Consider the following 14,022-nt stretch of genomic DNA (forward strand, 5'->3'; position numbering starts at 1 on the left):
GGGAGGTCGGGACCAGGGGCAGCGAATTCCAGCGAGACCATACACGCAGAGTCTGCCCAGCTTGTGTCTTCTACAAATTCTCCCATTTCTCCTGTTCTGGACACGCTGCTGAGCGCTGCGAGCCAGCCACCAGCTCCGCCCGGCGTTCCGCCCGGCAGGGCTGGAGGTGAGAAGGGAATGGAAGGGTTTGCAAGAAGCATCTGGGAACCATGGCAGTCGGAGTAGGGGCGAGTGGAGCCGAGGGTGTGTGGGCAACAGCCGAAGACAGCGCTGGTGGCCTTACAGACGCTCTGGAAAGGGCCGACCGCAAAGCATCTGGAAGTAGCGGGAAGGAGAACAACCTGCGGACAAAATTCCACGTGTCCAGGTCTTGTCGCAGACGCTGCTGCCGATGTGGCAAAGGCGGGACGACGCCTGGATGATCGAAGGGAATGTGACGCTGGTGCCTTGGGCGCAGAGCTCCGGGATGCACGCTGGAGCCAAGGATTTAGGTGCAATGCAGAGACCAAGGGCAAGGCTGAAATAGCGAAATGGTTCCAGAGCCGGTTCTGCTGCGGCCGCCCTGACGGGAGCCGGAGGGGCCAAGCGCGTTCCGCCCGCGGGGCAGCGGCTTTTAGCGGCTGATGCTCATGAGGACTGGCCTGTCCTGACGGCATTTTGCCTAGGAAATCGGGACCCCATGGACAGCCCCGCCGCCAAAGCAGCCTGCACCAGAGTACAGAGAAACGGAGACGAGACTGGCACCAGCCGGGCTGGGAACGTGCCAGGAGCGAGAAGACACTGAAGCAGACCCAGGCACCGCCCAGCCGGCTGGCGGCAGGGAGGACGTGGCTGGAGGAGGCACGTCCTGCCAGCTGTGGCCTAGCCCACGGACCAGGTCGCTGCGTAACTGCAGACGATGCTGCTCCGAAGGGGCACCCGTCAAGCCTGCCGGGCAGGTCCAGCCCCAGGCGGGAGGGGATCCCGGCCGCAGGGCGAACGTCTTGGCTGCCAGCCCCATTGCTCAGCCGTGGGAGTCACTGGAACCCGGCTGCCTCCTTGCCAGAGACACACGTCCTGGAGTCTCGGCAGCGTCTCTGCCCAGCGTGTCCCCAGTCTCTGGGAGTAGCCCCTCCCCTGAGCCGAGGCCCAAGACTGCACAGCCCTGCCCCTGGGCCTTGGCACCAGCACCCCAGTCTCTCTGCAAGGTGCCCCCGTCTCTCTACCAGCACCCCCGTCTCCCTGCAAGGCTCCCTGCAGCAGATCAGCCACACCGGCGGGCCCCTCCTCTGAGGCCAGGCAGCCTTTTCCAAACCAGGTCACGGCGCCGGAGCCTGGGGCCGGGTTGTGCCACAGCGCCCCGGTCACACCTGTGCCACGATGAGCCAGCCCAGCAGTGACGGGCCCCACCTCCGGCTCTCTCTCTTGGCTCCTCCATCCAGGCTCCGTGTCCTTCCAAAAAGCCTCCTTCGTCCAGCTCTCCGGTCCCCTGTTCTCCCAGCTGGCCAGCCCTGGGCCATCTCTCTGGCTTGCTGGGCCTGCTCTTGCTTTGGGTGCGATTGATCCGGCTGACTCACTCACAAGTGGATTGGCCCAGCCAGACACCTCGTCCCAGCCTGGGCAGGGAACAAAGCTCTTCCCGGGGGGAGACAAAGGGAGGGAGGCACAGACAGACACCGGGCTGGGGGGCAGGGCCTGGGAGCGAGGGAGTTTCTGGCTGGGGAACATGAAGGGAACAGACTAAGCTGAGTGCTGGGGGGCGATGGACCCTCCCCCAAGGGGTCTGAGGCGTCCTGGCCCTGGCTCCTGTAGCCACCTCACGTCTGTGCTGGGCTGTGCCTGGAGGAGCAATAACCCCCCCCCCCCCCCGTTCTACTGGCGGGCGGAGACTCATCTTGCTGCTACGGGGGTGCAGGATCGGGGGGGTCCTGATGCACCGTCACAACTTCTCACTTCCGTGCAGCCCCGGCTGACTTTTCTGTGGGCCAGTGGCCCCGACCCAAACCTCTCTCCCCTCCCCCCCGCTCTGACCCACTGTGTCGCTGGACCTGTGAAATTGGGCCTGGCGCACCAAGCTGATGTCGCCCAAACAGCAAAGGTTGTTTGCATTACCAAAAATAACCTGAGCCGCTGGCTGGGGGCTTCATCCAGCCCCCGGGACCATCCTCACGCCGCTAGACACACCCCACCAGCACAGCGGTGACTAGCAGACAAGCAGAGCCAATGGACCTGGCTCGGGGCTGCCGCGTGGGAACGCATGGGGCCCGGCCAGGGGCCACACCCGGCGTCAAGGCTCCGTGCGACTGTCACTCCGCAGGCTCCGTGGTCTCCTCAGCCCCACTGCTCTGTCCTGGCCCCTTGCCCAGTGCTCCAGCTCTTCTGTCAGCCCTGCCCCTTGCACTCCGCCCTGCTCGCTAGACCCGCCCAGTCGCACCTCGAACCGCCCGACCCCTTGGCTCGACAAGAGCCAGTGGCGGGCAGTTCCACCGTCCAACGGCACCAGGAGCGGCAGTGGGCGTGGCCAAGTGGAGGGGGCGGGGGATGGGCACCACTAAGCACCCACTGGCCATGTCAGAGCCAGACCCGTCCGATCCCTGCCCCCGTCTCCCCTCGCCTCGGCCAGGGCCCGGCGCTCCGCAGGCTCCCGATGCTGCGTTCTGAGCAGGGCCGCTGCCCCGGGCGACAAGCGCCGCGCAGACCCGGCAACGCCTACGCAGCAACCCCGCTCGGTGGGTCTGGGGGCCGTGTCGCTGCTCCCACACAGGCTGGGCCCCGCACTGAGCCTGCCCCTGCCCGGCTCCAGCCCCGGCCCAACGGCCACGCTGCCATCTTTATCCAAGCGCGGCCTGTGCTCCGCAGCTGCCCGGCGCCTCGGTGCGCCCCACAGCGCTACCCGAGCTGGGCCACGGGCCTGCCTGTCCACACGCAGCCTGAGCCCTGGAGCACGGGGGTGCCTTTAGCTCCCCGCCCCCGCCACCCACACTAGCGCTGCAGACGGTGGCTCTGCCACGGGGGTGCAGGGCCTCTCTTTGCTCCAGCACTGGGAGCTGGCCCAGGCGGCGCCCAGCCCACAGGGACACACTCACCACTCGGAACAGGCGCCCCAGGCCGGGCTGGGCTGCAGCGACGGGGGAGCCAGCGAGGGGGCCTCAGCCGCCGGTGTCCTGCCGAGTACATTACACGCCCGCCAAGAGCCGCGAGGAACAGTCCGCAGCCCACACTCCCCGGCACCATGTTCCCGGCACAGCCCGCTCCCCCCGCCCGTTTTACACCCGCAAAGGCCCTGGCCCCCGGGCGCGCAGGAGGCAAGTCAGCCCCACTGCAGGCCCTTAGCTGCAAAGAGCCCGGCAACCTGCCTCGTGCACTGGGGGGCTCATCGGGGGTCTGAGGGCAAGAGAGGAGGCTCGGCAGAGGGTCTGGGGGCACAGCGGGCTGGGCCGAAGGAGGAGCAGATCTCTGTACAGGGATCCCCCTCCCTGAAGCTGAGGCACTGGGGTGCAGGAACTGGGGGGGGGGGGTTCCCTACAGCCTGGGGAGAAATCTGGGGGTGGGTCTGACCTTGCCCTGGACGGGGAAGAGAAAGCCCTGCCCCCCTCCCCCTTCCCAGCCAGGACTCACAGCTGGGCCCTGCGCAGGGTAGGAACCACCAGCTGGGTCTTCCCCAGTTCTGCCTCCTGCCCCACAGTGGTTTACCTCTCTGCCCTGGCACCTGGACCTACTGTAGGGGAGGGGGCATGGCCGCTCCTGTGGCTTCCCTTCGCTTCCCCTTCAGAAAGTCATTTTTCCGGGGGAAGCAAAGAAACCTGGGAAGGACATAAATCCTGCGCGTGCGCAGTGCCGCAAAGTTCCCCAAAGAGGGCAGGGTGGCACCGTACACGCACTGTACATGCATCGTACAAGCACTGTACACACAACGTACACGCACTGTACATGCACTGTACACGCACTGTACACACAACGTACACGCACTGTACACGCACCGTACACGCACTGTACACGCACTGTACACGCACTGTACACGCACTGTACACACACCATACATGCACCGTACACGTGCCCGCAAGGGCCTCGACGTATGCACACAGACCTGCACAGAGCTACAAGCATGCTCTGACTAACATGCATACTCACAGCTCTACACGCATGCACAGACCTACATGCACACGGATCCCTGGGCAGGACGCAGATCTGCAGCCGTGCACCCAGAGCCCACAGGAGCATATCGGAGCATGAAGTGCGATGGGGGGTACTGGGATGTGCAGGACTCTGCCTGTGTAGAGCCCTGTTATGCACGCAGGGGTGGACACGCATCCCGCCCAGGGTCGTGGCTCCAGACAGAGGCCAATGCCGGGCACCTCAGAGGGAGGGAACAGAACCGGGACCATCCCATGATCCCGCCCGTCGCCCATTCCCAGCCCCTGACAGACAGAGGCTACAGGCTCCCTCCCCGCCCAGCCTGGCTAACGGCCTCGATGGCCCTGCCCTCCATGAATGTATCCAGCCTCTTTGGGAACCCCCGTTCATTCAGCAGACCCCAAAGGTCAACCACAGGCCAGTGCTGGCCGGGCTTGCAGGGCACGGCTCCCACACGGTTTGGTGAAAACATCAACAAAGGGGGGTTCAAAAATCAAATCACCCCCCCAAAAATCCAGGAAGACTTCAGAGAAAACACCCCCTTGCACTGCAGCATCCCAGCGGGCGGGGGGGGGGGCGCCAAGCGGCAGGGAAACTGCCTCCCGGAAAGCCAGCCCCCCTAGCAGAGCCATGCCGGGGGGGGGGGGTGAGACGTGCTCTCAACAGAGAGCCCCTCCCGCCGCATTTCACGCCCTTCCCTGAGCCCCGCCCCCCTTGCGCCAGGCGGCGTCCTGACCCTGGCACTGGGGAGGCCCCAGGAACTCCGCCAGAGGATTCTCTTTTGATCTGATGAGGGAGCTGCCCTGATACCACGGTGATGGGCAACAGGGTAAAAACCCTGCAACTAGATTAGAGAGACAGAGGGGTGCGTCTGGGGGAGGATGGCTACACAGGGGGTTGCAGTGGGGATGGGCGGATGGATGGACAGACAAAGGGACATACCTGGGCATGGTGGGACAGATGGACAGGTAGCACTGGTGGGCTGGTGCTGGTGCCCACCCTAGGAGTGCAGCCCCCCGCCCGTGAGTCTGGGGAGCTGGCACCTCGCTGGATCAGGCCCCAGGCAGCCCCCTTTGGGGACAGATTCTGACAGGCCTTGTTTCCTTACGCCTGTGAACAGCCCCCTGCTCGGACCCCCAGGGCTGCCCCATATGGCCCACGGCAGGACTGGGGTTGGATAGCAGAGGTGCCAGCAGCATAAGTGTGCTGTGCCCCACACAGAGCCCCCCAGCCCTGCACCCCACACGGAGCCCCCCAGCCCTGCACCCCACACAGAGCCTCCCAGCCCTGTGCCCCACACAGAGCCCCCCAGCCCTGCACCCCACACAGAGCCTCCCAGCCCTGTGCCCCACACAGAGCCACCAGGCAGGCAGAGCTCCCAACCCCACCCCTCACACAGAAGCCCCCCAGCCCTGTGCCCCACACAGAGCCATCAGGCAGGCAGAGCCCCCCAACCCCACCCCTCACACAGAAGCCCCCCAGCCCTGCGCCCCACACAGAGCCCCCCAGCCCTGCACCCCACACAGAGCCCCCCAGCCCTGCACCCCACACAGAGCCCCCCAGCCCTGCGCCCCACACAGAGCCACCAGGCAGGCAGAGCCCCCCAACCCAACCCCTCACACAGAAGCCCCCCAGCCCTGCACCCCACACAGAGCCCCTTCAGCCCTGCGCCCCACACAGAGCCACCAGGCAGGCAGAGCCCCCCAACACCACCCCTCACACAGAAGCCCCCCAGCCCTGCACCCCACACAGAAGCCCCCAAGCCTTGCGCCCCACACAGAGCCCCCCAGCCCTGCGCCATTTCACGGTGCCGCCTCTCCACGCTCCCCCACTGCCTGGCCACCAGCTGTCCCCCTTTCTGTCCCATCCCCCCTCACTCCCATCCTGCCTCCCCGGCATAATGGCTCTTGCCCGCATGAGCGCTCCGTCGCCGCGGCCTGCGCCCCTCGCAGGCATTCTCCCCTCGCCTGTTATTCTTGTATTAGCACCGAGCCCATTACAGCTAATTTGCTCGCCCTAATCTCCATTTATTTCTCCCTTGTTGATATTAGATTTTGCTTTTCTATTGCCCGGCCTGATTTCCTTCCTGCCTCTCTAATGGGCCCCCCTTCTCTTTTAATCTGCTTTCCCCTCCCCCACGCCCCCCATCGCCCATCCCAAGTGCGTCCCTTGAAATTAAGCCCTGGCTGCCATGGGGCTGGTGGGGAGCCCACTGCAGAAAATTTGCAGGAACAAGCCCCCGCACAGAGCACCCTGTGGGTCGGCTCTCCCCCTACAGCACCCCAGAAACAGGCCACAGCCTCACAGTGCTGGGCCTGCCCCATAGCCTGTCCCAGCCCTGGGGAGCCCTCTCTGAACCAGCAGCCTCTGGGGGGGCTGACCCCAATCTCACTGGTTGGGGTGTTTTTTAAAGCCCCAGATCCCCGAGCCAACGGCTGTGGAGGGGCTAAGCTCTAGCCCTCCTGTTTGCAAAGGGAAGCCAGGCATGTGGCTCCAGGGCCCCCAAAGCATAGACAAAAGGCCCCCGCCTTTGGCACTGTGGTTTTCACCCACCTCATCAGTCGAGGGCCGGGTTCATGGGACAGGCGGGTAAAACTCTGCTCATGGAGTTGACGGCACTTCTCTGTACCCCACGTCCTATGCCGCACCCCTGCATCCCTGGGACTCCAGCTCCCCCCCTCCTCCGTGCCTGGTCCCCTACCGCCCCCTGCTGCCCAGCCCTCTACAGCACCTGCCCGCTGTAGTGTTCACTTGTGCCCTGCTCGCTCTGCGTGACCTGCCCCTGCCCCTCCCCCGGCTTTGTGCCACCTGCAGACGTTGGAGGGAGGGTTTGTTTGGCAAAGACGAACATGGCATGAAGAGCCCCAGCCTACCCCATGGGACCCCAAAACCCCCTGCTCATGGGGGCCCCTTGGCAGTTTTCCCTGGAAATGGATCAGGCAGCCAGCAGCTGAGCAGGTCGTTTAATATGGGCCCCTTCACTTTCTTATCCACCTAGACTCTCAACGTCAGGATGAGGCCACGTTCCTTGGAGCCGCCTGAGAGCATCGCCCCCCTGTGAGCTTGACCCACCAGCCTCGTAGTCCCATTAAAATGGAAAGAAAGTGTCAGGGTCTGTTAATGTCCCTTCTGTCGTTACTGCAGGGGTGCCAGACTGGCCACTACACCCCCCCCCCCCCCAGCCAAGGTCAGGCTGGCAGGCCTATGGCTCCCCAAGCTGTCCCCTCTAAATACGGACATGCTGGCTTTCCCCTGTGCTCCAGCACAAAAAGGAATGGGGCAGGAAACAGCTTGGCCAGCTCTTTTGAAACTCTTGGGTACAAGTTCTCGCACCTGCTGATTTAAAGCCCTCTGACTTCCTAAGGAAATCATCTGCAAACACTTGGAAGGTAGTAAGGTGATAGGGAACAGCCAGCATGGATTTGTACAGAACAAATCATGTCAAACCAATCTGATAGCTTTCATTGATAGGATAAGGAGTCTTGTGGATAAGGGAGAAGCGGTGGATGTGGTATACTTAGACTTTAGTAAGGCATTTGGTATTGTCTCGCATGATATTCTTATCAATAAACTAGGCAAATACAACTTAGATGGGGCTACTATAAGGTGGGTGCATAACTGGCTGGATAACTGTACTCAGAGTAGTTATTAATGGTTCTCAATCCTGCTGGAAAGGCATAACAAGTGGGGTTCCACAGGGGTCTGTTTTGGGACTGGCTCTGTTCAATATCTTCATCAACGATTTAGATATTGTCATAGAAAGTACCCTTAGTAAGTTTGCAGATGATACCAAGCTGGGAGGGGTTGTGACTGCTCTGGAGGATAGGGTCAGAATTCAAAATGACCTGGACAAATTGGAGAAATGGTCTGAGGTAAATGGGATGAAGTTTAATAAAGACAAATGCAAAGTGCTCCCCTTAGGAAGGAACAATCAGTCTCACACACACAGAATGGGAAGCGACTGTCTAGGAAGGAGTACGGCAGAAAGGGATCTAGGGGTTATAGTGGACCACAAGCTAAATAGGAATCAACAGTGTGATGCTGTTGCAAAGAAAGCAAATATGATTCTGGGCTGCATTAACAGGTGTGTTGTGAGCAAGACAGGAGAAGTCATTCTTCCGCTCTACTCTGTGCTGGTTAGGCCTCAGTTGGAGTATTGTGTCCAGTTCTGGGCACCGCATTTCAGGAAAGATGTGGAGAAATTGGAGAGGGTCCAGAGAAGAGCAACAAGAATGATGAAAGGTCTAGAGAACATGAGCTACGAGGGAAGGCTGAAGGAATTGGGTTTGTTTAGTTTAGAAAAGAGAAGATTGAGGGGGGACATGGTAGCCATTTTCAGGTATCTAAAAGGGGGTCATGAGGAGGAGGGAGAAAACTTGTACATCTTGGCCTCTGAGGATAGAACAAGCAGCAATGGGCTTAAACTGCAGCAAGGGAGGTTTAGGTTGGACATTAGGAAAAAGTTCCTGCCTGTCAGGGTGGTCAAAAACTGGAATAAATTGCCCAGGGAGGTTGTGGAATCCCCATCTCTGGAGATATTTCAGAGCAGGTTAGATAAATGTCTCTCAGGGATGGTCTGGGCAGCGCTGGGTCCTGCCATGAGGGCAGGGGACTGGACTCGGTGACTCTCCAGGTCCCTTCCAGTCCTAGTATTCTCTGACTCCTCCAGAGCCGTTGTATTTCACCAGCTTAGGACAGGAAAACCTCTTCCAGCTTTTTCCCAAATAGGGATCAAAAATGTTTCTGGAGCAGAGTTGCAGGGGCAGCGAGAGAGAGAACTCCCGGGTCCCAGACAGCCCCTCTCTCACAGGACAGACGCTGCAAAAGCTCAGGGTGGGGGGAAAAGGCCAAGTGGGGACACGTCATGGAAGCCCCCCCTGCCCCGGGCCTGGCTGCAGCTGAAACCTGCTGGGGGTCCCAGCCCCATGGCAGAGCTGGTCCAGACCCCTCTGACGCTTGACTACACTTGACCACAGCCAGACCCCCCTTTCCCCACCCCACATCCGCACCCCCCCACTGGCCCTGCCCCACACTCCGCACCCCCCCCCCCACACACACACTGACCCCGCCCCTGGCTCCGCCCCACGCGTTCTGACCTGAGCGTGCCCCTTCCCTCTGGGAATCTGAGCCTCCCCATTGCACGGGGGGAAACTGAGGCACGGGGCGGCGCCTGACTCAGGGGCAGAGCTGGGAATGGGACGCAGGTTTTGGCCTTGCTCCTGCCGCCCTCATCGGCCGGGTCCCGCTGGAGTTAACGGGGCCAGCTGCAGCCCTCTGGGGCTGGCGGGACTCCGCGGTCGCAGGCCCCGCAGGGCGCGCCGGGGCCTTCCCCAGTCGGGAAGCTGGGAGCCTCGCCCCACGAACTCTGTTCAGAAGCTCCTGGCTCTTCGGGAAAAAGCCGCCCCCGGCAGCAGCTGCCCCCTGCCCTGGCGCCCATCAGGCGAAGCCCCCGAGAATCGGAGCCGCTCCCGGTGTAACCAGCGGCGGAGCCGGCCCGGAGCGCAGGTTGCTGCCCGGCGGCGCTTCGGGGCGGTTCGCTTGAGGAGCTCGGCTCCCGGGCGCAGCCGGGGGCGCGGGGAGTCCCTGCCAAGGGCGCGCCGGACAAACGCGACGGGACCCGGCTCCCCGAAACCCGACACGCCGGCCTGCGCCTGGCCGGGGCTCACAGCGTCCCCGCGCGTCCCGCTGAGTCTTCCCTGGTCCCCAGGGGAGCGCGCAGCCCCCTGCCCTCCGCACCCAGCCGCTGGCTGGGCCAGTCTCCCTGCGCCGCCGGCCTGGCGCGGGCCTCGACGTGCGCTCAGGGCCTGGGGGGTTCGTGCCCCGCCCCCCGGCACAGGCCGGATCAGTCGCGGAGGGGTCGGGCCCTCGCGGCTGTCAGTGGCGGCTGCGACTTTACCCAGGCTCTGAGCCCGGCCGGCGGCGCAGGAGTCGGACTGACCGCGAGCCCCGGGTGCGCAGAGCGGCCCCCCAGATGCCACGTGCCTCTGCTCTGGGGGGAGGCCGCCCCCAGCCTGGCTCCGGAGCCGCCGGTCACCCAGGGGGCGGCACCTCCGTTTGCACGCGGAGGGGGGGGGCAGGCCGGGTACTCGCTCAGTGGGAAGCGGCAGCCCCCCCCCCAGCGGGGGGGGGGAGCGGCTTGGCCCCCGCAGGTTACGCTCCTGCCTGGAACCTGCCCCACATCAGGCACCGTCGCTCCAGCGCGATTCTCGGTGCCCCCTGGGCTGGGCCGCCAGCGCCCGAGCTCCGGCCCCTTCGAAGCCGCGGGGGGGTGCGCGGCCGCCTTGACACTCGCTCCGATTCCTGCCTCGCCCAGGGCCCGAGTCCCGGCGGGCCCGTCACTGGCCGCCCAGGCAGCCGGGAGCGCGCCTGTGTCTGTTTTAACAGGCTTCCCAAACCAGCTACACCCATCGACGGCAGGCTGGGCAGGGAGGGCGCCCGGCTCCGTCTGTCGGGGCTGGGACTGAGCGAGAGGGGAGGAACCCCTTGGGATCCCTGCTCTGTTCCCTCCCCCTGGGGCGCCCGCCTTGGCCACTGTCAGAGACAGGACACTGCGCTGGACGCGCCTTCGGGCTGCGTGTGCTGGGCCCGCCAGGCGCACGCACAGAACTGGGGCTCTCTGGGGGAGCCGGGGGCCCCTCTCCCTTCCCGTGTTGTGTGTACGGAGGGTGCGGGGGGAGGGTCCCAATCCGCTTGTCCGCACCATTGCGGGTCCCGCCGCGGGGCCGTGTTGGCAAGTGCATCCTGTGCGGTGCTGTGATCGGGGGCTGGGAGAGGGGGCGCCTGGGGGGTGCAGCGCTGGCTCATGGGGGCGGGAGGCTGGGCGAGGGGACGGGGGGTGGCTGGGGGGTACAGCGCTGGCTCATGAGGGCGGGAGGCTGGGCGAGGGGACCGGGGGTGGCTGGGGGGTACAGCGCTGGCTCATGAGGGCGGGAGGCTGGGCGGGGGAGCGAGGGGGCGGCTGGGGGGTGGCTCATGGGGAGGCTGGGCGGGGGGGCCTCTTGTAAAGCTTTTACCTCCCCAGCCGGGCTCAGACCGGGATTTTTAGGCGTTTTGCGCCTTAAGGAAACAGCCCCCCCCCCGCCCCCCCCCCCCCCCCGCTCCCTCCCGGCCGAGAATGATTAAACCCTGAGCCTGCCCAGGCAGAGTCCAGCCGGGGGGCGGGGGCCGCCCGCTCTTGCGCCCCTGGCACCAGGACAAACCTAGCTCCCCGCAGGCCACGGAGCCGCTGGCAGCGGGGTGACCGGAGCGAGCGGGTGCCAGAGCGCACGGGCGAACACGGGGACACTTTCGGGGGGAGGAGAAGAAATCCCCTCGTATCTCGCGGCTGTTCCCCCCACCCCAGGGTGCTGAGCGGAGCCAGGTCCCGCTGCTCTGGCCTAGAACCTACTAGAAACCCCCCAGCTCCGCCAGATCGGGTCAGGGGGGGAGCTCAGGGCAGTGATGCTGGGACAGCGTGCGGGGGGGGGGGTGGCACGGAGCCAAGCCAGTCCCTGACTCCTTTCCAGCCCCCCCGCATCGCGCCCCCCCCCAACAAATCACAGAAAATCGCTTTAAAAAGAATCAACCCCCCTCGGATTCGGGGCGGGATATGAACCCGCCCCCGGAACAGTCCGGCCCCCGCCGAGCCGCTCGCCACTTGCCCCGGGACTTTCTCGTGGGCGATGAGCCGCCTAGAACCGCAGCGGCAGCCCGCAAAGCCGCCTGTCCGCCCAGCGCCACAGGGCGCCGGGGTCCGGTTCTCCCGCCGCACAAGCCGGGCAGGGCCCGCGGGGTTTCCTGCCGCCAGTTCTTGGGGCGCAGGCGACACCGGCCCCCCGGGACGCCCCGACGGTACCTCGGGGGCAGTGCCCCTGAGCGGGGGCTGCGAGCGTTGGAGCCGCCGCGTCGGCGGAAAATCCAGCCCCGCTCCAGACGCCGGGCGCCCGCCGCAGCCCAGTCCCCCCCAAAGCCAGCGGCGGACCCAGCGCGGCAGGGCCCCGCGGGCGGCAGAGAACACGCGAGGCCGGCAGCCCCGCTCCAGGGTTCACACGGCGCCGGGCCGCCGAGTGACCCCAGTAAGACACTCACGGAATAAGCCACAACCGCGCGTGGGGAGAACCAGCCCGAGCCCGGGCATTACACGGTGCGGCCCAGGCGGCGTTTGAAAGGGAGGCCGGGCCAGAACCGGGGGCCGTGGCTCTCTGCTGACCCCTTCGCCCGCCCTGCCCGGGGCTGCGCGAGCCGGGAGAACTGGGGCTCGCCTCCCGGTTCCTTTGTTACAAACTCGGTTCCCAGCCGGGCGCGGGGCGAAGGGGAAGCGAAGCGACGCCGGATTCCCCGCTCCAGGCCCCGCCGGCTCGGGCCGCTAGGTTGTGAAGAAAAGACCCTCAAGGACCTGGCTGAGGGCGGACAAAGCGGGGCCCGAGCGGACCGGGGGCGGCTACCGCGGCCCCCCAGCCCCGCGCCGTGATATTAACCAGCTCCGCCCGCCCGGGACCCGAGCCCCCGCGTATCCCCAGAGAGTGGGGGGGGGCAGGTACAAAGCCGGGCTAAGGGGCCGCTGCCCAAAGCGCCCAGCTAAGGCAGCCGGGGCGGGATCCGAGGCCAGGAGCAGGGGACGCGCCCGCAGCCCGGCTGGGTGGCTAGAGAGAGGCCCCCGCCGGCTCTGACCTCCCCCTCCCCCCCCCCCCCCCCCCCCACGCCCCGCGCAGGGCCCGGCGCCCGGAACCGATCCCAAGCCCGGATCGGGTCCGCCCCCGCCCCGCCCCCGCCTGGTAGCTCCGGCCAGACACAGGATCTGCCTCCCCAGCCGCGAGCTCCGGGCCGGGGCAGCCCGTGTCGGGGGAGGTGTCAAGTGAAGCCCCGGCCCGGCCCCCAGCATCGAGAATGCGGCTCCAGCCCGTCCCCACGGGGCAAGCCGGGACCCGCCGGAGCGGGGCCAAAGTTCCGCGAACTGCCCCAGCTCGGGCCCCCCGCCCCTGCCCAGCCCACGGCCCGGCTCCGGGCGCTCATCCAGCCCCGTCGGCAGGTGCACGCCGGGGCCAGGCCGCAGGCTGAGCGGGGCTGACACCCCCGGGATAGGCGGCTCGGGGAGCGCGTCCGCCCCGTGGGAAGGAATCCGGAGCCGAAGGGAAGCGGGTCGGACCCCGCCGGCTCCCGCTCCGCGCTGGTTCGGGCGGAGTCCCACGTGGGGCAGGACTGGGGGGGGGGGGGCAGCTGGGCCGTGAACTTCCCCGGCCCGGCCCGGGAGACCGAAAGGCCCCGGCTCAATGCGGCCCGATGGGGCGATGCCCCCCCGGCCCGATTCCCGCACCCGGTGCCCGCAGCCCGAGCAGGGTCACCTCCCCCCTATGGGGCTGGCCCGGGCCGGGCGGGGGTCGCGAGGGCCGAGCCGGGCCTCAGCCTGGCAGCGGTTTGAGCCTGGGGGGGGGCATGTGACGGCCCCTCTGCACGTGACTGGAGCATCCCCCCCCCCCCGCACCGCCGCAGCCCCGCGGGGCCCTTACCTGAGCGGATGGAGCTGTGGGGCATGGCTGGGGCGGGGCCGCCCCTCCGGGGAAGGCTGCAGCGGAGCCGGGGCCACTCAGGGTCTCGCGGGCCTGGAGGGGAAGCAGGGAAATAGGAGGCTGCAAACGGACCGGCCCCGGCAGCCCGGAGGGACCCTGGAGTCTGAGGCGGCCTCCGCCGGGGGATGCAGCGGGCTCGGGGCGACGCCCTCCCGCTAGGGTCGCCCCCCATTGGGACCGAGCGGAGCAGCCATGGGGGGGCCTTGCTCTCACCTGTTCGGCTGCAGCCCCCGCCCTGCCCGCCGCTCTCCAGCCCCGCTGCGGGGGAAGCGCCCCCGAAATCTCCCGTTGACTTGGGGTTGCTCGGGAAGTTGTTTCCAGCCCGAGTCACTTCCAGCCGGTTTTATCCCCCGGGGTCCCCCCG

At 66.0% G+C, this 14,022-nt stretch overlaps 1 protein-coding gene across 4 annotated transcripts in view; it reads right to left on the reverse strand.

The window, feature by feature from the left end:
- PAX8 (paired box 8) overlaps window positions 1-14,022 on the reverse strand; it is a 29,620-nt gene extending 15,598 nt beyond the window's left edge. For all 4 annotated transcript variants that reach the window (XM_075911023.1, XM_075911022.1, XM_075911021.1 and 1 more), the window contains exons 1-2: window positions 13,872-14,022; window positions 13,599-13,691 (exon numbers count right to left, since the gene is read on the reverse strand). In XM_075911023.1, the coding sequence (XP_075767138.1) occupies window positions 13,599-13,623 (25 nt within the window). In that variant the 5' untranslated portion in view covers window positions 13,624-13,691; window positions 13,872-14,022. The remainder of the gene's footprint in view (window positions 1-13,598; window positions 13,692-13,871) is intronic.

This window comes from Pelodiscus sinensis, chromosome 28 (genome assembly GCF_049634645.1).
Source record: "Pelodiscus sinensis isolate JC-2024 chromosome 28, ASM4963464v1, whole genome shotgun sequence".
Lineage (NCBI taxonomy): Eukaryota > Metazoa > Chordata > Testudines > Trionychidae > Pelodiscus > Pelodiscus sinensis.